At 39.8% G+C, this 25,227-nt stretch overlaps 1 protein-coding gene across 1 annotated transcript in view; it reads left to right on the forward strand.

Moving 5' to 3' along the window:
* The window catches only part of LOC123245871 (carboxyl-terminal PDZ ligand of neuronal nitric oxide synthase protein-like), a 441,624-nt gene that overhangs the window by 306,727 nt on the left and 109,670 nt on the right, over positions 1-25,227 (forward strand). Inside the window, exon 4 of the mRNA XM_044674861.1 lies at positions 15,406-15,464. Within this exon, the coding sequence (XP_044530796.1) occupies positions 15,406-15,464 (59 nt within the window). The remainder of the gene's footprint in view (positions 1-15,405; positions 15,465-25,227) is intronic.

Consider the following 25,227-nt stretch of genomic DNA (forward strand, 5'->3'; position numbering starts at 1 on the left):
AGAGAGAGAGAGAGAGAGAGAGAGAGAGAGAGAGAGAGAGAGAGAGAGAGAGAGAGTGAATATATGTGTGTACATGCTAGCATGATGTTTTTGTTTTTCACAATCCAGTTTGGATTATGGGATCATAGCATTTAGAACTGGAAAAGATCATTAGAGGTCAACTAGTCCAACCGTATTAATTCTTCAGATGAGGAAACTGAGGGCACTGATTTGCTCAATGTAATTGAGTCAGTGAGCAGTTAAACTCTAATTTGAACCCAGGTCTTCCAACTATAGCAAAGGAAAGGCTGGATCACATGAAAAGAGAAGGCAGAGAGCAATGCGTGCTGTCTTCAGGACCCCATTGCCACTTCCTGAGGATGCTCCTTTGGTTGTGTGGTAATTGGATTTGTGGAAGGTAAAAACTATTCCCCAAAGACCTTCCAGGGACCTTCCAAATAGAAGAGGCAGAAGGAATTTGTAATCATTCCCTAATGAGCCCCCCCTGCAGCACTGCAGGGAGGGTTATGTTTCATGCTGGGAAGGGACCAGGAATACCACTTCTTCTCCCAGTAATTAGTTGTGACATCATCCCTGAAATGGAGTTCACCCTCGAGCCCAGGTGGCATACTGAAACCAGGTGGGCAGCTGGAGCAAGCTGGGTCCTGACAGGTGGAGAAGGTCCCTGGGCACTAGTTAAAGAAATTAGGTGTGTGTATGAGAGAGAGAGTTTAATAGTAACAGGCAGCCCAAGGCTACAGATGCCCGGTATTGACCTCTAAAGGAGGAGAGTTATGAGTGACTTAAAGGTTGGTGGAAATTTAACACTGTGCCCTCCCCATCCTGATCGTCAGGCTGAATCATGGCCTGGCACTTGCCCTAGCTACCATGTCTCTTGATCGGCTCAGTGGATGGGGGTGGGTGGTGAAGAGAAGGAGGGAGGGTAGAAGGTGGGTCCCTACATGTCAATCGTGATATGGCCTCTAGGCTCCTGGTGGGAGTAACTAGGCAATGCTGGTGTGTATCCTTGAAGAGCAAGAATTGCCTTTTAAAAGTCAGCAATGTGCCAAGGCATCTGGAAAAAGGAGAAATGCCCCTTCTAGCAAAAGAATAAAAAATATTCCAGAAAAAGTCTATTAGATTGAAAAACTCTCTTCCCCAAGGGAACCAGGAGGCACTCTATGAGTCACTCAAAACTCAGCTCTCCAGTTAGCTAGGAGCGGTGAGGAGGAATGATCTCACAGCTCTTTCCCATATCTGATTCTTCTGATGCCAAGCTCAGAAAAGACCCAGCTCACCTTTCACCTACTCCTCCCACACCTGGTTTCTCTTTCAGGGATGTGGCTATGAGTTTGGTGATGCCTCTAATCTTGGTTTCATTTTTCACAGTCACTGACAGTGGAATGTACAATAAATAGCAATCAGTCTTCTGTTGTCTTTCCTATATGCTAGCCCACGTGGCACTGGGAGCCCCTGACCCTGCGTCTGTCTCTCTTTCTTCTCATAATGATGATAATTGCCTTCATTCTCATTTCCATTTCTGTAGAACATTAGACTTGATAATAGGCTTTCATTATGGCAGTGCTATAAGGTAGGTAGTGGAAAATCATTTTAACCTCCTTTTGCCAATAAAGAAACTAAAGTTTAGAGAGATGAAGGGAATTAGGTCCTGTGGCCCCTTAGCTGGGATTTGAACCCAGGTCTCCCGATTCCAAGTCTAGCACCTTTTTTTATTTTATTTCACTGCTGGAAAGGTGGTGAGGGTACAGATATGACCTATAGATGCCCAGCTTCTCTGAGAAAATAGCAAAGATAGCCTTACTGTTATCAAGAAGCAAGTTGCACAACTTCCTACCTGGAACGGGGTGCAAAAAAAGATTTAATTTGCATTATTCCTCTGCCCTGAAAAGTGGCCAGTGTGTCTGCACTTCTGAGTGGGATCCAGATTTAACCCTACTATCTTGGGATCTAATGAAAGAGTCAGGATGTGTTCCTGTGACCTCTTTCAGGATGACGGATACCCTAATTGGAGGTTGGGGCTTCCTAGCAGCCAGGACAATAAGAGCAGGTATTTATATGGTACTTGAGGACTGCAATCCACATTATAGACTTTATAATCACTCAGTAAACACTGGTTAAGACCTACTATGTGCCAGGCTCTGGGCTAAGCAGTGGAGACACAAAGGAAGATAAAAGCCTCCTGACTTTCAAAGAGCTCATAATTTATTGGAGGACACAACATGCAAATGACCGTGTACAAAGAAGCTACATACAGGACATGTGGCTAGGTCCCCATTAATGGGAACAATGAATCCTGGGAAACAGTTACATTATTAGAATTTTCATTACATATCTCCACTGGTCTAGAGCCAGTTACTATATTTAAGTATCATTACTTCAAATAGCGTGACCACTTTTTGAAATGTGTTATTCTCACTAACAAGGACCTAGCTGTATACTCACCTCATGATGTAGATGCTATTATAATTCCCATTTTACAGATGAGGACACTGAAACTTAATCTCTTTAAATGATTTGCCCAAAGTAATACTACTGGTAAGCATCTGAGGCAAGATCCGAATCCAGATCACACTGAGTTCACCAATCTAGCCATGATGCTACTTTGTGATCCAGTGGCTCTTGGGGGAAAGTGGGAAGAGATTCTTAAGCTGCCCCATCTTTTGGGAAATAAACCTACAAGGATCAGGGAGCAGCCCTAAATAGGAAGGACGCCCCCTTTCTTTTTGAATTTCATTTGCATAAATCACAGCCTTGCTAAAAACATAGTGCTAGGCAGAAATAAACATTAAGCGCCACTTGGATGAAGGTAGGAGAGAACTGAAAGATAAAGTGATGTCTCTGATTTTGATTTCTAGCATGACAAGTTGAGTGTAGGGTAGGGTAGAGTTATAGAGAGGGACATCCTCTGCCCTCATCAGGCAACTGACAAAAGGATCCCAGCATTTTAAAATATAATTTTAAAAATGAATAATATGGAAATAAGTATCAAGTGTCAATACATGTATAACCCAGTGCAATTGCTTGTCATCTCCGGGAGTGGGGAGGAAAGAAGAGAGGGAGGGAAAAAAATGAATCATGTAACCATAGGAAAATATTTTAAAATAAACAAATAATTTTAAAATTAAAAAAAAAAAAAAGGCTACCCGCTATCAGGACCTCTTGGCACTGGAAAGAAATGTAGATAAGGACTTATGTAAAAGATTTGATCAAGTCACTGGCTCAGGGAACCTAATTGGCCAAGTAAACCAAGAAACTGAGTGATGAAGCTGAGCTGTTTACTTTTGATGCTCATTGCTTCTCCCAGCCCTCTCTCTCCATCACTGTGCCCATGTGTGAGATGGGGATGAGAGCCATTCCCACACAGAGGAGGGCCTGTGACCATTTCAGATGAAAATGCTAATTACCATATCACTATCTTTCTCTGATGAATCCTGTTTGAAGAAACATTGTAAGAGTGTGGGCACTGGCCAACTACATTGTAATTATCTCTAGTTGATTTTTAGAAAAACCGTCCTTCCTTCTGAACTGGTGCCAACCAGCAATGAATTCTCGGTTCCTTCAGAAGTTTGACTTTGATGTCTCTTTGTTTGTCTCTGCTCCTCTGCTAAACCCAAATAATTACCTTCTCTGTGGATACAAGGACTGTGGTCATCATCTGCCTCGCCCATCAGAATGGTGTATAAGGCAGAAGGGAATATAAGCTACTTGAGGGCAGGAGACTAGTTGGTTTTTGCCTTCAGATCTCCAACTCCTTTGTATTCCCATTAGCATGGGCAAAGTGGCTGTACTAGACCAAGAACAATTGAGGAATTCTATGCAATTTATAGATAACTAGGGAGCTTGGGAGATAGAAGATTGGACCTGGTGTCAGGGAAGCCAGAGTTTACATCTTGTTCCAGGCACTTACAGCTGTGTTAATCTGGGCAAGTTATTTAACCCAACCTGTAAAATGAGAAAAATAATAATAATAATAATAATAATAATAAGTACCTCACAGTGTTGTTGTGAGAATCAAGTGCTATTTGTAAAGTGCTTTGTGGGTGGCAGCTGGGTGGCTCAGTGGATTGAAAGTCAGGCCCAGGGACAGGAGGTCCTGGGTTCAAATTGGTCCTCAGACTCTTCCCATCTGTGTGACCCTGGGCAAGTGACTTAATCCCCATTGCCTAGCCCTTAACACTCTTCTGACTTAGAACCAGTATTGATTCTAAGACTGAAGGTAAGGGTTCTTGAATGAATGAATGAATGAAAATGAGGTGCTTTGTGAACATTAAAGCACTATATAAATGCTAACATTTACTATTATTATTAATATTTACTATTATTAATATTAATAATTGCATAGTAATTTAAAATATAGCAATTAATAATCACTAGTATTATTAAATAATTAAATTATGAAATATTTGGCTAAATAATATTTACTATTATTATTACATGATAGCAAAATAATGGAAAAGAACATGAATGATATTGGTAACCCAAAAAGTTGATCAAGAGAACATCAGTAACTGTTCAACACCTCTCAGCTTTCTCAGCTTCATAACATTTTTATGAGAATGCTTTACATGCCGATCAATAGAATTCATGGTAAAAGTGTGAGACGGTAACTGTGAGACTTTCACAAACAGTTCTGTACTGCAGACCTTATCGATACATTCACCTAACTGGACTAAACGGTACACAGAATACAAGATCTCACTGTAATTATTTTTTTTCCTTCATATAAACATTTGTAGGTTCGATAGAAGAACAATTTTAAAAAGTAGTCTTGAAAGCTCTCCCACAGTGGCCAGTCTTTCATGCTAAAGTTAAGATACAAGAGCATGGTGGCATGGAAAGACCCCTCAACTTTGAGTCAAGATGTGGGTTCATATCCCACATCTGACACTTACTAGCCATATGCCTGAAAGTTATTTATCCCCTCTAATTCTACACTTCCTTATCTGTAAAAAGAAGATCAGCATAGCACTTAACTCCCCAAATTGTAATGTTCAAATGAGAAAATATAGGTAAAGGGCAGCTAGGTTGATTGAGTGCCAGTAGAGATGGGAGATCCTGATTTCAAATCTGACCTCAGATACTTCCCATCTTTGTGACCCTGGGCAAGTCACTTAACCCCCCACTGCCTAACCCTTACTACAAGTCTGCCTTGTAGCCAATATGCAGTATTGATTCTAAGATGGAAGGGGAAAGATTTTTTTAAAAAAGAAAAATATTTAAAACATTTTATAAACTTTAAAGTGTCATAGAATTGTTCGCGATGAAGAAAAAGTATTGGTAACATATCAAAATAAATGACTATCTACAACTGTATATTAAAACTATGTATATTCAACTATATCTATATCTATCCATCCATCTAGCTAGCTATATGAGCCTGGACAATTATTTACTTTATTTGAGCCTCATTTTCCTTACCTGTAAATATATAATAAAATATCTATGGCATTATATATACACACACACATATATATATAAAGAACTGTTTTTATACATATAAAGAACTGTATATATATGTATGTGTGTGTGTATATATATAGCCCTTGACTACCAGGGTTGTGTTTGGATAAGAAGGGATACTCTATTTAAAGCACTCTGCAAATCCTAAAGTGCTCTATAAATATTACCTCTTATTACAAGATCCTTTGATAAAAACTTCAGCAGAGATGACTATTCCACAACTGTATGTTTAGTAAAATAAAATGAGGAAGAGAGAGATGGAGACATAGAGAGGAAGGAAGGGAAGAAGGAAGGAAGGGAGAGGGGAGAGTTTAAGTCATCAGAAGTACTTGTTGCTTCCCTCAGTATGGGAGAAGGATTTCCTACAAATGCTGAGCTATACTGATGCTCCTGCTTAATGACACTACTGTGCTAATTCATTGTATCCCAAGATTATAGGGCTCTCTCCATGAGGACCATGATTAATCAAGAGGCTGATCTAGCGATCCATACAGGAACAACCTAGTAAATGAAAAATGCCTATCATCCAATTGGTAGTGACTGGTTCATTGAAATAATGCATCATTGAGTATTCTGGGGGTTGGATCTACAAATGGACCCAGAATCAAATAAAGGAAGAAGTCAGGCTGGATTGCATTTGAGTAATTGTATATTTAGCACATTCTTTCTATCACAGGCACATCCTTTTAACCCAAGAGTTCTCCCAGGGATGCTCTGATGTTGAAAATCTTGGAAAAACCCAAAATTCATAAGAATCAACATTGTGGATTACCTAAAGGACAAAGGAAGCCTGCATGCTTGGTGGGGATGGGTAGACTGCTGCTTATTTCCAATAATGACCTCTTTGCATGAAGTGGCTTGAGGGATATCAAGGAAATATAAAGTTACAAAAGGGAATGAGAATAATGGATGGACAGCCCAAGAATTAATTAATTAATTAGTTGACATCCCAATTAAATGTACAAACACTTTTAATATAATGGGTGAATCCTCTGGAGAAGCAAAGGCATAATAGCAAGGATCCCATAGCTTACACCAACCAGCGTTGGGACTCCTGGCATGGGTGAGACTATGGATCCATGAGAAAACTTCAGGGAACATCTTCAGGGCATAGCATGGTCCCTTGTACAAAGCAGGCATTTAATAAATCTTTATTAAATCGGATTGAATTCCCCTTTTTCTCATTCCAAAGGAATTTGCTATTAGTAGAAATAAATAAAAGTAAAAGCATAGACCAGGAGGCTAGCATTATGGAGACGCTACGTCTTCATCACCAACACACCTTTATCAGGCACCTCTTACGTCCAAGTGTCGGGGTATTCCAGGTATCAGGAAGAGGCCAGTTTTGACTTTTCTTTTTGAGGGGAAGAGAGATAGATGATGGTGACACTTTCGAAGCCCTTCTCAATTCAGTTTACAAACGTATATCAATTCATCTGCTCTGCCACAGTATAAGGCTATCCCTTATATTTATTGCTATAAGGCTAAGAGAGATTTCTTTTGTAGCGAGCAAATACAGAGTTCATTCTCATGGGAACAGATATGTGACCTGGAAAAAATTCTTTCCTAAAAGAATGCCGTGTTCACAGATAGATGCAAATATTCTCTGTTGCAATGGTGAGGCTTAACCCAAAGTAATCATATTAAGTATTGTTCAGTCATATCCAATTATTCTTGGCAACAATACTGGAGTGGTTTGCCATTTCCTTTAGTGGATTGGGTAAGTGGAGGTTAAATGACTTGCTCAGGGTCACACAGCTAGTATGTGAGGTTGGATTTGAACTTTGGTCTTCCTGATGTTAGACCCATTGCTCTATCTACTGATCCATCCAGCTGCCTCTAATATTAAGTATACCTTATACTTATACCTATATGGTTAGTTGGGTGACATAGTGGATAGAGTGCTGGGCCTGGAGACAGGAAGACTTGGTCTCACACACTTATTAGCTGTATGATCCTGGGCAAGTCATTTCATGCCATTTGCCTCAGTTCCTCATATGTAAAATGGACTGGAGAAGGAAATGGCAAACTCACTTATACAGCACATGATGTTTGCAGAGTGCTTTCTTCCAACTGTTCTCTCATTTCATTTTTATAATAATTCTGGGAGATTAGTACTATTATTTCCATTTTACAGATGAGAAAACTGAGACTAAGAGGTAAAGTGGCAATAGCTTGTAACTCTCTGAGCCTGGATTTGAACTCAATTCTTTCTTGATCTTGGTCAGACACTCCACAGAGCCACCACATTTTATCTAATTTGCTTTCCGAGCTTTCAAGATAACTCTTGAAACTTCCTAGTCAGAGTGATGCTTTCAGCTTTGTTTTCAGTTGCAATAAAATCCAGGGAAGGAAAGTTCATTAATGACAAGGCAAAGAGAATTTCCCAAAGTTTAAGTCCTAGAAAGACAATGTTTTGTGAATGAATAATGTAAAACCTGTCTGCAAAGTCTTCCTAAAACACCATTTCCATCATGCACTCCTCCAGATTCATTGACTCCCTGTTACTCACCAGACACCTTATCCTGGCATTCAAGGATCTCCACAGTCTGGCCTCATTCTACCTTCTAATTTTATTTCCCTATTCCTCAGCACAAATTCTCTACTGCAATTAGCTAGTATGATCTCTCACCCCAAAATAGATCTTGTCTCCCATCACATCTCCCTGCCACCCACCAATTATCCTTCACTGTGAATTAATCCCATCAGATAACATTATTATTTTATTTTAAACTCTTACTTTCGGCAGAAAGTACATATTCGGCAGAAAGTAAGAGTTTAAAATAAAATAATAGGCAGTAAAACATAAGGGCTAGGCAATGGGGTTAAGTGACTTTACCAGGATCACACAGCTAGGAAGTGTCCATGGTCCTGAACCCAGTCTCTAGCTCTGGCTCTCAATCCACTGAGCCACCTTACTGTCCCATCATTTGATTACTTCAAGGTTACAGTGAATTAATTAAATTTCAGGATATGTCTGCTTCCTATCCCAATTCTGTTGCATGCTATGCGTGGGTCCTAGAATACTGTGAACCCCAGCCAAAGAGTGATTCAGAAAACCCCTTCATGCCCCTATATAATCAACCATTTACAAAGTTCTTAATATTTGTCAGGCAGGCACCATGCTAAGTACTGGGGACACAAGCAAAATATGAAACAGACCTTGGCCTCAGGAAGTTTATATTTTATCAGAGTCAGCCTGTCCATGGAGGCAACTATACAAAATTAATAGGTTAACTGGAGAGGACTCAGGGAAGGTTTTGTGTAGAGGCTGGTTCTTGAACTGATTTCTGGAAAAAAAAAATCAAAACCAAAGGGCTCTACAAGACAGTGGTGAGGACAGAGAGCATTCTAGGCATCGAGGCACCCAGCGCAAAGGATCAGAAATGGGAGATGTAATGTTAATATGAAGAAAGAATAAACCAGTTTAGCTAGACTATAAAGTATATGAAGGGAAGTAATGTGGGAAAGTAACCTGAAACTAGGTTGTGAAGCCCCATTCTCATAAAGTTTTTGTAGAAATAAGGTGAGCATGATCTGCAGTTGTTCTGTCTTCTCAGTCACTTTTTTTTTTTTTGGAGAAAAATACTGGCCTGGTTTTTACTGTTCTTTAGAGTTCTTCTCTTTCATATGGGCAGACATCTTCCTGAGTTCAAATCTGGCTTCAGACATTGACTGTGTGACCCTGGACAAGTCACTTAACCCTGTTTGCCTCAGTTTCCTCCCCTATAAAACAAACTGAAGAAGGAATGGGCAAACCCATATCAGTTTCTTTACCAAGAAAACCCCAAAATGGGGTCTCGAAGAGTTGGACAGGGCTGAAATGACTGAACGACCTCTTTCAAATAGCTTGAAAATCAGACCCTGAGGACCTCAAAACCCCCACTGCCTCCCACATGGCTTTCTTCTGTACATATTTGCTCAGGCTTAGGCATTTTTCCCAATTAAATCTTATAAGCTCATCTCCTAGGTCTTCAAACATTATAGATTAAATGATTGAAGAGACCCAGCTGAAGTCCAAAGAGGAGATTACCTCCCATGGTTTTTTTTCTGATACCTCATTAATCATCATAATAAAATTATGTGGTATGAGCCTTAAAAATTTCACTGAGAAGTTGGGAAGGGGAAGGAAATTGAATTTATGACATAGTGGATATTAGTTATGACAAATCTCTCTCAGTAGCATGGAGATACTAAATTGGTAATATTGCCAGAATCCGGCCACACATTAAGCTGTTTGGGGGGGCAGCTGATTTCTGAACCATTGTGCTTATGTAGATGACCCTGGGGAGTTGGGGAGATGTTGCTTTTGGAATGAAAGCATCCAGCTCCTTTGACATCTGCAGAGTTTACTATAATCTCTTCCTCCCAATTTGTAGTCCCAAGGAGTAGTTTATAAAATTTCAGATTTAGAGATGGAAAGATCTGGCTTCAAATTTGGTTTCTGACACTTGGTAGTTGAATGACCATCAGCAAGTCACTTAAATCTCACCAAATTTCAGCTTCTTCATCCAGAGTCTTCCTCACAGGGTTTTTGTGAGGTTCAAATGAAATCATGTAAGTTAAGCATTTTGTAAATTTTAGGACAATGTAAATGGCATTTAAAAATTTGTAATAACTTATTATAATTCATTATTGTCAATCATTTATCTTTCTTTCCATACACCCAGATGACTGTTGGCAAGTTGTTTAATCGCTATTTGACTCTCTAAGGTTATAATTTGTTAAGGTTATAATAAGGAGTTTCCTCACCAGAAACTCTGAATACCAAAAAGGTCACAGGTCCAGTCCAAAAAAACGTTCAAATAAAAACCAGATTCTGTCTCTTTATTGGTAGTCACCAACTAAAATTGTTTTGCCTGTCTTCTAACTGGACTAAGTTGGGCTGAACTCACCGCATCTCAAGAGGAGGGGATTTCATTCATTCGCTTATTCATTCATTTATTCATGCATTCATTCATTTATTTGGTCAGTCAGAATGCATTCATTCATTGTGTAGGTATTTAGCAGCACCCTGGATGGAGCCCTGGATTTGGAGTCAAAAAGACCCAAGTTCAAATCCTGCCACAGGCATTTACTAGCTGTGTGACTCTAGGAAAATCATTTAATCTCCCTCAGCCTCAGTTTTCTCATCTGTAAAATGTAGTTAATTAACAATCCTGTACATCTCAAGGTGGTTCTGAGGATAAAAAAATGTGATAATATTTGCAAAATGCTTCACAAACCTTAAAACACGATAGAAATCTAGAAATATAGGCACCAAGACACGTAAGACTTGATTCCTGCCTCTCATAGACCTCATTATTTAGCAGGAAAAATATTGAACAAGTGAAAAAGTTGAAGGAACTAGAAAACAATTGTGATGCAGGTTAGACTGTTCTCAAGAAGCGTCATTAGCTCCCCAGTGAATCCAGGATAAATCACCCCCATGGGGAACTTTAATTAAAAGCCTTTGACAATCTGGCCCCAATCTATTTAACTAGATTATTTGCACATTGCTCCCTCCTTCTCTCTGTTTGAAGTAGGCTGTATATAATATCCTCTCTTCTGCCTCCTTGCCTCTTACCCCTTGGAGTGCCCAGCTCTCCTCAAGGCTCAGCTCAAAGGGTACCACCTTTCTCCATCCTCTCAGCTCTAAGTGCTTCCCCTTACAAAATCATTTATATTTACTTTGTGTGCGTTACTTTCTCCCCAGTAAAATGTAAGTTCCTAGAGGGCAGAGGACATTTCCCTTCTGTGACGCTATCACCAAGGCCAAGCACAGCATCTGATATACGGTACACATTTAATAAATGCTTATTAGGGTCAGCTAGGTGGCTCAGTGGATTGAGAGTCATATCTAGAGACAGGAGGTCCGAGTTCAGATTTGGCCTCAGACATTTATGACTGTGACCTTAGGCAAGTCATTTAACCTCTTTTGCCTGCCCTTTCTGCTTTTTTGCTTTGTATTTTCTGCCTTTATTCTAAGATGGAAGGCAAGTTTTTTTTCAATAAATAAATAAATGCTCATCAAATTAGACAGATATAAAACATGATAAGAACATAAAAAAAGAATAAAGTGTTATATAGGATCCGAGAAAGCAAAAAATAAAATAAAAAGGCCTTTTACATAGAATATGAAGATTTGAAAAGCACTTTACCTACATCCTCTCATTTGCTATTCTCATTGTTTTCATCCTGCTTTCTTCGCTTTTGTATAAGCCGTATTTCTCTGGATTCCTCACACAAATCATTTTTCTCAACCTGGTAGCATTCCCTTTTATCCATCTACCACAATTCTTTCTGCCATTTCCCAGTGGAAAAGCACCCACTTGCTTTCCACATTTTTTTGCCACCAGCTAGTTTTAAACGGCACTTATTTGTATTAAGGTGCACCATGCTGGAACTATCGGCCGTTCTGCCTTGAAAGACATTTCACGTCTCCATGTCTGTTGCCTGGGAGAAGGAGATAGCTTTGTCTTGTATCTCCATCAGTTTTAGTCTAGTTGTGATGGGCTAAAACCAAGTACTTTCCCTAATCCTCATCTGCCGTGAAGCATGGAGATGTTGTCAAACTGTATTAACGTAGCCTCACTCTGATTTTTTAAGAAGTCCCTGCTGCTATCGGGCATACTGAATGACAAAGCTCCCAAGTTTGATGGCAAAACTGCGGAGATTTTCCAAGAAGCAGAGGGAAGTTGCCTGCATAGGATTTTCCTTTATATTTAGAGCACTGTTAAAAAAGAAAAAAACTACTTTCGAGTTTTCAGTGATTCCACTAGAAATTCCATCTGGTGCTAAATTATGGAGAGTCAGATGTTGGCAGAGTAGATAGAGAAGAATTTTCTACTGATGAGAGCTTTAAGAACATAGAACAAATGGACTACCTTGAGGAGGTTCCGAGTTTCCCAACAGAACCAGCTGGCTAAGTGGCACAGTGGCTAGAGTACAAGACAGTTCAGGGCTTGGAGTCAAGAAGCCACAAATTCCTGAGTCCAAATCTGACCTCGGACACTTATTAGCTGTGTGAACTTGGGGAAGTCGTTTAGCCTGTTTGCTCCTGTTTCCTCATCTGTAAAATGATGTGAAGAAGAAAATGGCAAACAAACAACAACAGCAAAAAAAGGAAATGGCAAACCACTGCAGAATCTTAGCCAAGAAAACCCCAAATGGGATCATGAAGATCAGACATAACTGAAAACAGCTGAATATTGTACTGTAATGAGGATTCAGCTATCAGGCAGGAGGTTGAATTCAGAGAGCAGCTGGGTGGCTCAGTGGCTAGAGAGCCAGGTCCAGAGACAAGAGGTCCTGGGTTCAAATTTGTCCTCAGACACTTCCTAGCTGTGTGACCCTGAGCAACTCCCACTACCCAGCCCTTACCATTCTTCTGCCTTGGAATCAATATACTGTATTGATTCTAAGACAGAAGGTATGGGTTAAAAAAAAAAAGACTCTATGATCTCCTAGAAAAAAATAAGACTAATTATACTATTACTCCCCAAATTTACTAGCTCCCCCTTTCCCATAAGATTCTGACAACTGCTCCTGGTCCACTTGTTGCTCAAACTGGAAAAGAGTGTTGGGGATGTGACCTTTGTACAAGAGATTCCTGGGTCTCCTATTTACTATCTATATGGCTTTGAATCCTTATCCTCTCTGAGTCTGAGGTTTTCTTATTTATGAGACAAGAAAGATGGACTAAGTGATACTTAAGTTTCTGATCGATTCTTTAAAACTACTGTTGTCTCTGCATTATAGTTAATAAGTTTGAAAGACAGCTAGGAATGGGATTTGAACCCACGTCTTCTGTTTCCAGGGCCAAGCCTCCTATCATTGTGTCATGTTGCCTCTATGATTAGTTGCCTCCCAAATATATGACACCAGACATAGCATAGTGTGTGGTGAAAGGAACATTTTTAATTTGGAATCAGAAGATATGAGATCAAATGATGACTGTTATTTAAAATTGTGTGACCTTAGGTAAGTCATTTCCCTCTTCTCCATCACTTCTGTCCCCCCAACTCAGTTTTCCTTAGCCTTCAAATGAAAATATTGGAATATAAAATCTTTTAAGGTTCTTTCCAGCTTCAAATTATCTATTTGCATTATCTTCCCTCTTATTCTTCTGTAGCAGATAAAGTTCTTATGAGAAAATAAACTGAAATGACCTTTCCTGCTGAGGCAGAATGGGTGTTAGTTTGGTTGTTTGATAAAGCTAAATCGTCTAGAAGTCCTTCAGTCCGATATGAAAATTGAACACTCATCATGAAAGCCTGTGATCTCCAACAACCCATTCTCCAAGAGGTTCCAGGAAGAACCATTTTTTTTTTGGCAGGGGGCTTTTCCTACTTGAAATTTTTCTTTTCAGGTTTTTTTTTTTTAAGAGAAGTAGACAAGATGGAAGAATTTGATTTATCTTTACCATAAAAAAAGCAGCGAGCAGGTGGAGGGGGTAGATTAAAAATGTAAGAGGAAAGGAGAATAGATTTTAAAATGAGTTACAAAGTAGGAGACCTTGTAAAGCCAAGACTTTCAAACAAAAGAACCATCCACTTTCAGATAATTGAGAGCTGTGACAATCTGGAAAACTTCCTGATCAGTTTGAATACTGGGTAGACCCAACTCATAGGATTTGATGTATTTTCTTGATAGGAAGGAGAAAATGTCTTCTTAGGATACACAAGAAGGAAACAGAATAATCACCTGACTCCTAAAGGTCCCGCAGGAATGTTCAGTGCAATGCAATACTCTAGGTAGGGATGGTACACAATTGGTGGTATTTTTTTTTAAATAGTGAATGAAGAGCTGTCATACAGAAGAGGGATTAAACTTGTTTTGCTTAGCTCCAGAGGCAGAAATAGGAATAATTCACAAAAGCTGCCAAGAATCATGTCAGCTGATCATAAGAAAAATTTCCCTAAAAGTTAAGAGTTCTCCATAAGTGAAGTGGGCTGTCCTGGAAGGTGGTGGACTTCCCCACCAATGGAAGTCTTCAAAACTGAATGACTTCTTGTTAAATATGTTCTAAAAGGCATTCCTGTTCATCAAGCTATAGGTTGGACTGGTTGACTTCCAGAGTCTTTTCTCATGATTCTGTGAATTTATATTTTCTGGTGGTACTTTTCTATGTAGCTCTTCTGATCATGTGCCCGAGTTGTTTTTTTTCCTTCTCTCCTTTCTTTTGCTAAGGTTCCCTCATTGCTCTTTGCCTCAGCCAGTGTTCAGACTATTTTGTGTAATTTTAGAATGAGAGGTTGCTATTTGCCAGAACCTTATTCATTGCCTCCCAGAAGCTTCTTTCTCCTTTATCCCCCACCTTTTAATCCACATTCTTTCTTTTCTCTTTTTTTTAAACCCTTACCTTTTGTCTTAAAATTAAAACTGAATATTAGTTCCAAGGTAGAAGAGTGGTAAGGGCTAGGCAACTGGGGTTAAGTGACTTGCCTAGGAAGTGTCTGAGAATCCAGCTTTGAACCCATAACCTTCTATCTCCAGACCTTTTTACCCACTGAGCCCCCTAACTGCCCCCACTTTTATTTCTTATCCTTTACTGCTCAGAGTCCAATATATGTATATAGACATGTAATTATGTATATATAAAGTAAGAACATGCAAGTAAGTATGTATATGTTTACATATATGTGTGTGTGTGCGTGCATGTATGTGTGTAATTTTGATTAATTGACTCTAACCCAGATTTCAAGATAGTCTGTAGTCTTCAGAGGCATCTCCAACCATACTTGCCCTCAGCATCCTGGAGAGACTTTTGTAGAATGTGCCTGACTCTTGGCACTTTGACCCTTTCCTTTCTTGGGAAATTAACTCAAGACCCCTTAGAAGGAAAGAAGGGGCTAAGAGCAAAGGATGTATTGATGTAAGCATTTCTGTCTTAACCTGCCCTCTGGTTCTGTAGCCGAGGATAACAAGCCTTAATTTATTCATTTACAGCTTCTTTTATTGCAGAAAAAGGAGTGGACCTGGGATGAAAGCAAGATGCTGGTGATGCAAGACCCCATCTACCGGTAAGAATGGTCTTTGTGCCGATGGACACCAGATTCTTTGGCTTGGGAGAAAGAAGAGGTTTCCAGGTGGTCTATTGGACACTTCCCATTACTTGAAGTGTTATTCTTTCCCAGGGTCTATTCCTTCCTTTGGATCTGTCCTTCCAATTGAAACTAGACAGAGGAACTAGAAAGATACAGTAGGAAATGTAGATGGTCTAAAAATACACTAGAAAGAAATAACATTATTGTTTGGACAAGGAAGGAAGGGCTTTCTTGTCACTAATTGAAGTGATCCATCTAAGCATTATTATATACACTAAATTCTGTAGAGAGAAAGAGGCTTGGGCATGTATCTAGTCTATGCCTCTAACTCAAATTCCCATTAAATTTTTTTTTAATTGATTAGTATATGTCCCACTATGTACCATGGAGTATGCTAGGTGTTAGGGATATAACCATAAAAAAAAGGTATAGTTCCTGCTCCCGAAGTTTACAATTTTGGAGGTATGATAATTAAAATATAAGTTAAAAATGTGTAGGAAAAGTCCAGAATGAATGGTGTGACACATATGAGAAGGGGAAAATCACATATGTTAGCGACTCAGGGCAAACGGACTTTTAAATCCTCATCTTCTATCTTAGAATCAATACTGTGTATTAGTTCCAAGGCAGAAGAATGCTAAGGTATAGGCAATAGGGAGTTAACTGACTTGCCCAAAATCACACAGTTTGTCTGAGACCAGATTTGAACCCAGGACCTTCCCTTTCTAGGCTTGACTCTCAATCCACTGAGCCATCAGGTTGCCCTCTATGCTTGTCCTTTTTGCTAAACTTTTTTTCTCTTTTTTATTCTTTGTTATAAGATATTACACTGGGGAAGAGAGAAAGATAGAGTAGGAAATGTAGGTGATAAAATACACAGTTTAGATGGGATTAGACAATCTAAAAATTACACAAATAACACAAAAGATAAAGGGCTAAAAATTAGAGGTGAAGTAGATAAGTTGGGAAAAAAAAGATTAGTAATCCAATAAATAAAACTAAAAGTGGTCTCTTTGAAAAAACCAACAAAATTTTCAATGTGTCTGATAAACATCTTGTTCCTAAGATGTATAGGCAACAAACAAATATTTAAGAACAGAGACCATTTCCTAGTATTTATGTGGTCAAGGATATGAATGTACAATGCTTAAAAGAAGAATTACTAAATATTATCAACCATATGAAAGTACATTCCAAGCCACTAATAATAAAGATAAATTAAAAACTAAACAACTCTGAGACTTTGCCTTACCTTTGCATGCTGAAAATTGGCAGCGATGACAAAAATGGGAGGAGTAGATATTAGAGGGCTTGAGGAATGTATTCATTGTTAATTTGCGGTCTGGACTGATCTAATCATTCTAGAAAGCAATTTGAAATTACGTGAAGAAGGTGACCACAATGTCCATAGACCAGGACTAGAGCTTGTCATAGAAGTCAGGACTAGATAATAAATCTGAGAGAGTCATTCACACAGAGATGATCATTGAAGCTTTGGGAATGGTAGTCAGGAGACCTCAGTTCAAGTCTGTCCCTTGAAATTAGCTGGTGACCATAGACAAATAAAGCATTTACTCTCTCTAAATCTCATTTTCTTCATCCTCGAAAAAGGGAATAACTTTCATCATGAGGTTGTTAGAAATGTATGACCTTCATCATGGGACTGTTAGATCTACATGTTATCTACATGTGAGATGTTATTTTGGTGGGTTTCGATTTCTTCATTTTGGTGTTTATTTTACCTTTTCCATTTGGAAAATTAACTTTCATAATGAGGAAAGTAGGGCAGCCAGTTGATGCAGTGGATAGAGTGGAGTCAGGAAGACCTAAATTCAAATCCAGCTTCAGACACTTACTAGCTGTGTGACCCTAAGCAAAACATTTAACACAGTTTGCCTCAATTTCCTCATCTGTAAAATGAGCTATAGAAGGGAATGGAAAACCACTCCACTGTCTTTGACAAGAAAATCCCAAATGGGATTTTAAAGAGTCAGATAAGACTAAAACAAACAACAATGAAAAAGGTAAGGAACAAAATAAAAATCAAGTCATCCTGACATCAGATTTTGTTACTGTCCTCTCATTTTTTTTTTCTGTTTTTGTTTCTCGAGAGACTCTTAGCCTGTCTATGAAATCACTGAGAGAGTGAGGAATTTTGTTTAGACAGTTTCTAGGATTCTTTGTGATCCATAATGCCAAGGATTTCAATGACAAAGAAGCAAAGAACATTTTTGAACAAGGAAACCAAAGGAATCTGACCTGAAGTTCCCAGTGGCACCCTGAGTTCACTATCCATCGGTTATTTGGGGAAGGTACCTGCCATAAGCATAGTCAATTTGGAGAGCTAGTTTAAGTCTAGTTTGGAAGACAACATATTCTAAACAGACATCCAGAAAGCCTCTAGAATAGACACACTGTTTTATATCTAGTGGGTGTCCAATAAACATTTGCTACGTCAATGAATATGTAAGAAAGTGTCGTACTTAGTTATTAAAATTAGGGTATCAACTTGGAGTTCAACAGCTATTGCTGGCTGCCCAGCTGACCCCTAGTTCAGTCTTGAGCAAGTCAGAGATGTAGGGTCTAAATCTCAAGTGATGTCCAGTTTTTAAAGCAAATAATCTTATTCATCCACCCTTTTATTTGATATTTGACTTTCACCATATGAAAATTTCAAGTCAAATGTCAAACCCAAGCAAGTGAATTTTAAAGCAAGGGTATAAATGAACTGAATCCAGCTTTCTGTAAATTACCTGGGGACCAATGGACTCATTTACCAAAGAATAGTATTCAGAGATTTTTTTTCTCCAGATGTCAGGCTGCCCCCAAGAAACTTCCTCCACAGAACCTTTGTGGCTAAAGTCAAATCACTCAGGAAGATCAGAAGAGCCTCCTCGTCACTTCCTAGTGGAGGGAGGTGATATGGAAGACCAGGGTTACAAGCTTCCAGTTGCCTTGTAAGCCTTCCCATGTAGCAGTCCACATTCCCCCTCTGCCAAACTGAGAGTTCAGCTGTGAAATTGGACGTATCCAATGGAATACAAAATCATCTTTCCTTTGAAGGAAAGAAGTCTAGAGAATAGGCTGCCTTGGTTTTTCTCACCAGTTCAAGGGGCTTGCATTCATTCTGCAGCCAGCTAAATTGCTTGCTTTTGGAGGAAAGAGTGTCTTGTTCCCTTTATCTCTGCCTGGAGGAGAGTCTAGGGCAGTGGTAGAAGTAGTGGCTAGCTAAGAGTTTTCTATAGCTCTGAGAGAGGTTTCATTAGCGTATAGTATGGCACTGTGGGGCCCGCAGCAAGCCAGGATTTCCTGAGGAGCAAGAAGCATGGAGATAGGTTTTATATCCATTTAATGGATGAGCAGATCTGGTTATTTAACACAGAGTCTGGAAAGACCTAAAGGCAAACAGACAAGTTGTAAAAATAAGGCAATGTGTGGTGTGCTGAAACATTACTTACCAGCTGTCAAACTCAAGATCCAGAAAGGGCCAGTAGCAAAGACTTGGGCCAGGATATTGTGGTGATGGAGCTAGTGATAAGGGGTCAGTAGGATCTGGGGGACAGGCAGAATTGGTCACTGAAGGGTAAATTTAAGGGTCCCGAATACATGCTAAGAGAAAGATCCCAGGCATGAACCAAGAGTTTCTCATTTGTCATGTCCAGTGATTAAAGTGCCTGCCACTTTCTAAACCAGAATATGTAGGGCTAAGGGCAGCTAGGTGGCACAGTGGATAGAGTGCCAGGCGTGCAGTTAGGCAGATTCATCTTCCTGAATTCAGATCTGGTCTCAAACACTTCCTAGCTGTGTGACACTGGGCAAGTTTACTTAATCCCTTTGGCCTCGGTTTTCTCATCTGGAAAATGAGCTGGAAAAGGAAATGGCAAACCACTCCAGTATCTTTGCCCAGAAAACTCCAACTGAGGTCACAAAGAGTCTGATGACTGAAAATGACTGACAAACTCTTTTTATAGCAGTGTCAATGAGATAATTAAATCTAAATATTGTAGATATGATTATGATCAAACTTGGCCCCAAAGAAGAGTTCTGGGAGGGCTCTCCCTTCCTTCTCCACTTCTTTATATGATTAGATATGGAATGTTACATATAAAGTCAGACATTTCCAATGATCTGGTTTTGCCACACTTTTTTTCTTTCTCTTTATTCCCTTCTTTGTTATATTTGGTGACTCTTTTGGGATGAGGGGATACTTTTGGAAATAGAGATGATTTAAACAAATTTCAAATGTATTTTTTTAAAAAAAGAATCATGAACAATTTGGAACTTGAGGTAAATCTTGGGAATGGAGAGTCTTTTGGTGGTATGGGGGAAAGGAAAGAGCATTAGAGGAAGAGAGGAAATAGAAGAGAGCGAGATGTTTGTAGGGGATAATGAATAGCCCAACTGGACTATAGCAGAAGGGAGCCATTAGACATTTTGTGAATGTTGAATGAATAAGTGAGTTATGGAAGTTAAAGGTAGGTAAAATAGAAGCAAATTATCGAGGACCTTGAATTCCAGAGGGAGTAGTTTGGATTTAATCAATATGCACCAGAGAGCATTTTATAGATTTCTGAGTAAGGGAATGACATGATGAAAGTGATCTAGGTATATTCATGGCATTGTGTGGGATAAATTCTTGGGTAAAAAAGGTAGAAAGATCATTTTGAGGCTATTGATGTTATCCAGGCAAATGTAATGAAAACTTGGCCAGGTTAGAATGGAAAGGGAATGAAACCAAGAGAGATTTCAAAGAAAGAATTAATAGAACTTGGGGATTCATGGGAATAGAAGACAGAGAGAGATTGAAGATGATTCATGGGCTTTGAATCTGGATGTGCTGGAGAATGGCAATGGTGGTGGTTTTTTTTTATTAAAATTTGGAAGAGAGGCTGGTTAAAAAGAGAAGAGGAGATCAGTTTGAAGTATACAGTATTGAGCTCGAGGTGATGATGGGATGCTTATTGCATCTTGATAGATGCTCAAATGTATTTTTAAAAAAAACAGCTTGAAATTTGGAACTTTGAGAAGAACCAAGAGGTTAGGTTTGAATATATAATTTCAGAATTATCAGCAAACAGGATAATTGAACTCAGAAAACCATTGAGAGAAGCTGAATAGAAAAGCACAAAGTGGAGGGCCCATCTTGGAAAGAGCTTCTATTTCCTCTCTTCCTCTAATGCTCTTTCCTTTTCCCCATACCACCCAAAGACTATCTATTCCCAAGATTTACCTCAAGTTCCAAATTGTTCATGATTCTTTTTTTAAAAATACATTTAAAATTTTTTAAATCATCTCTATTTCCTCACCCCAAAAGAGTCACCAAATATAACAAAGAAGGGAATAAAGAGAAAGAAAGATTCAGAAGATACCTGGGTTCAACTCCCACCTCTGGCACTTACTAGTCTTGTGCCCTTGTAACCTTTCTCAACCTCAATTTTCCCATCTGTACAATGAACACAACACCTGTAGCACCTACCTCACAAGACTTACCAAGTGAGATCATGATTTTCAGTGCACTGTAAATCTTTTAAATATTGTATAAATTCAAGGCAATATTATTTTGAGGATTCAGTCTCATTTAGCAGAAGGAAGGAGGAAGAATTGCCATCAATGGAGATGGAAGCAGCATGCATGTGGGCATTTATGATTAAGGAGCCTAAAATGTTGTGGGCATATAATAGAAGGAGCACAGGCCAGAGAAGCAGGAGAAGAATGAGGGTCCTCTGATATTACAGAGGCCAAAGGAGGAGGATTTTTTTTTTTTAGGATGGAGACGGGAGAGATGGCAACAGTCCCTAAATGAATGAATCCAGAGAATAGAAACAAAATATGCCACTAGAACTAGAAATGAGGCCATTTTGGATGATTAGATATAGATGTATCTAGTTGGAAAGGAGAAAGAATGCCAGATTTGGAGGGAGGAAAACTGGAGTTTGAATCCTGCCAGGCGATACCATGGCTAAAATGCTGCGCCTGGAGTCAGGAAGACTAGATGTTAAAACTAGTCTCAGAACTTGGGCAAGTCATGTAAACTCTGTCTGCCTCATTTTCCTCGTTTGCAAAAATGGGGATCATAATAGCACCTACCTCTCAGAGTTGTCGAGAGAGTTAGAATGAGTCAATAATTGTAAAGCACTTAGTTCTCACAGGGTCTGCTACAGACTAGGTGCTTCATAATAAATGCATTTTTCCTTCCCTTCCTTCCTATATTTACTAGCCATGTAACCCTGAACAAGTTAGTCAACCTCTGTATGCCTCAGTTTCCTCCAATGCAAATGGGTAGAGTAATAGCACCTACCTCAATTTGGTTATTGTGAGGGTCAAATAAGATAATTATAGTTAAAGCACTTGGCCAATTTTTTTTTAAACCCTCACCTTCTATTTTCAAATCAATACTGTGTATCAGTTCCAGAGCACAAGAACGGTAGGGACTAGGCAACAGGAGTTAAGTGATTTGCCCAGGCTCACATAGTATTTGAGTATTTGAGTATTTGAGGCCAGACTTGAACCCAGGACCTCCAGTCTCTAGGCTTGGCTCTCAATCCACTGAGCCACCGTGCTGCCCCCGACAATTTGCAAATTTTAAAGAATTAAATAATGCTAGCTGCCATCACTGGCTTTAGACTACTATAATAAAAGTGCTAAGGAGGGGCAGCTGGGTAGCTCAGTGGATTGAGAGCCAGGCCTAGAGACAGGAGGTCCTAGGTTCAAATCCGGCCTCAGCCACTTCCCAGCTGTGTGACCCTGGGCAAGTCACTTGACCCCCATTGCCTACCCTTACCAATCTTCCACCTATAAGTCAGAAGTTAAGGGTTTAAAAAATTTAAAAAAAAAAGTGCTAAGGAGAAGAGTTGGGAATTCAACAGTAAACTAGTGAGGAAATAGAAACAGGGGAGCAGAGATAACACTTATTAAAAATGTTTTCATGAGAGCAAACTCTCCACCAGTCCAATCCTCTCATCTTATAAATGGGTAAAAGGAATCATCCAAGAGATGAAGGGATTTGGCCAAAGATTCATGGGCAGAACAAATCACAAAAGGATTTCTTCTGCTCAATAAATAATTTTTTAAAAAATTTAACATTTTACTCTCGATAGAGCCAGTTCTATCAGTGTGTAAATGTATGTGTCAAGTACCACCTCCCTTAACAAACCAACCAAAAAAATGTCCCTTCACTTGGCCTAGCTGCCATTTCCAATGAGGGTCCTGCCTCTCTCCAACTCCATTCCACCGGTTGTCCTTATCTCCTGCCCACCAGCTAAACTCATTACTTCCCACAAACACCTACAGGTCCTGTACTTGCTGCTTGTTCAGGTGAACAGAGTTCAGGCCTGGCAGCATCACTGTTTCCTCATTAACCCAATGACCACACTTGTCACACAGGACCAAAGGCTTGTGCCCTGTCTGGCTCCTCAATGTGAGGAAGCTTAACTGAGGTGGACCACCTCATTTCCTTTGCTTTAGAAAATGTGGACCCAGAGGCAAAAAGTCTCTCATTCTTTAATGGAATTTCTTCTCTAGTGGGATCCTAGACCTCAGTTTTCTTTTCTGTAAAATGAGGGGGTAGCCTCGATAAACTCTGAAGTCCTCTCTGATGAACACTCTAGGATCAGTGTACAGTGTTGAAAAGAGCACTGGATTTGAAGTTGGAGATCCTGGACGACTCTCGTAAGACTATATAAAATTGGGGGCAGTGGATAGAGCATCAGTCTGGAGTAGGGGGAACCTGGGTTCCAATCTGGCCTCAGTAAGTTCCTAGCTGTGTGACTCTGGACAAGTCATTGAACCCCAAGTGCCTAGCCTTTGCCCTTCTATCTTGGAGTTGTTACTAGGATAGGAAGTAAAGGTTTAAAGAAAATACATAAATTACAAAGTTGATGCCAATTTGCATGGGCAGAAAGAAGCTCCTTCCCTAGTTTCTTATACCAACTAAATCACAGCCCCTGTCCCCACCACTCTCCATAAGACCACATCCTGGCTTTAATCCGGGATTTCCTCTCCTTGTATTGTCACCACGTTCCAGAGAGAATCTCAAGTGTACAACAGAGTGTGTAAGAAGAAAGGAGAGGGATGTAATCCCTACAGCTGTCCACTAATTGTTTTCTCCCGGTGACAGGTGTCAGCCTTACCCCAGAATGATAACTGAGCCTGAAGGAGAGGAAACTTCTTCCATTCCCCCTAAATATCTCACTACCACCCCCAACCTGAGTAGTTTCTATTTGGGTCAGTTTCTCTCTCTCTCTCTCTCTTTTTTTTTTTAAACCCTCATCATCTGTTTTAGAATCAATACTGTGTATTGGTTCCAAGGCAGAAGCGTGTTGTCAACCCCGAAAAAACACAGAACTACCAAACTAATCATAATAAGGGTCTTTCACTGAGGTGGAAGATCAATCTGGGATGACTGCCACTGAACTAGAGGATGCCGTGTGCTTCTATAGATTTTCGGAGAAGGCGGGGATACCTGCACTGGCCACAATCCAATATGACTGGGAGAGCCTAGACACAAAAGGAGAAACTAAGAAAACAAAAAGGGTACTTAAGACTTGATTTTATCTGCTATTCCTACCCAAAAGGATCAAGAGGTGCCCAAGGATTCCTGGTTCAGTCTGGGACAAGGGTCAGTAACGGGGTTTCTTGAATACAGATTATCAGGGACAAGAATCATTTTGGAGTTTTATAAAACCAGGTTGTCAGTGGTAGGCAGTGGGGGTTGAGTGACTTGCCCAGGGTTACACAGCTAGGAAGTGTCTGAGGTCAAATTTGAACCCAGGACCTCCAGTCTCTAGGTCTGGCTCTCTATCCACTGAGCCACCTAACTGCCTCCCCAGGATCTGTTTTTGAGAGAGACCAGGTTAAGTTCATGGTCTCTGCCCTCTCCATGCCTCACCACCAAGGCTGATATTCCAGAGTCTTCCTCCTCTGCCTCTGGAAGGTTGACCATTGAGGCTACCAGCCTGACTCTAGATCTCCCCTTTGGGAAGTGGCTGTCCTTTTTAGCCATAAAAAAAATGTTTCAAATTTCCCTGAAACTTTGATCCTATGTAGTCTTCAAAGATTGCACAAACGTTATCCTTCTTCCATATGCCCTCATTGCAACTTTGCTCTCCACCTGGTCCATGGAGAACTCAGAGGTTTATGACATAGAATCATAAAGCTGTAAAATCATAAGGATAAAGTCCCTCCCATGGATGAAGGACCAGAGACACAAAGTGACTTGCTCAGTGACACTTGGCAAATATTTTATCATAAAAGCTCAAGTGTATGGAGCATTTTACTGTTTAAAAAATTATCTTACAGGGGGCAGCTGGGTAGCTCAGTGGATTGAGAGTCAGGCCTAGAGACAGGAGGTCCTAGGTTCAAATCTGACCTCAGACACTTCTCAGCTGTGTGACCCTGGGCAAGTCACTTAACCCCTATTGCCTACCCTTACCACTCTTCTGCCTTGGAGACAATACACAGTATTGACTCCAAGATGGAAGGTAAGAGTTTAAAACATATATCTTACATATATAGTTTCTATTCTCAAGATTTATCTGTTATATATGGTACCAGTGTTATTGCCCCATTTTTTTCAGATGAGGCATTTGAATCTCAGAGAAGATAAAATACTTACTTGCGGGTACACAGCAAATGACAAAATCCAAGTCCTTGAACTCTAAAATCTAGTGATTGTCCATTAAGGTGATCTATGATTTAGTTTGGGGGAGAGAGAGAGAGAGAGAGAGAGAGAGAGAGAGAG

The sequence above is a fragment of the Gracilinanus agilis genome, chromosome 4, assembly GCF_016433145.1.
Source record: "Gracilinanus agilis isolate LMUSP501 chromosome 4, AgileGrace, whole genome shotgun sequence".
Classification (NCBI taxonomy): domain Eukaryota; kingdom Metazoa; phylum Chordata; class Mammalia; order Didelphimorphia; family Didelphidae; genus Gracilinanus; species Gracilinanus agilis.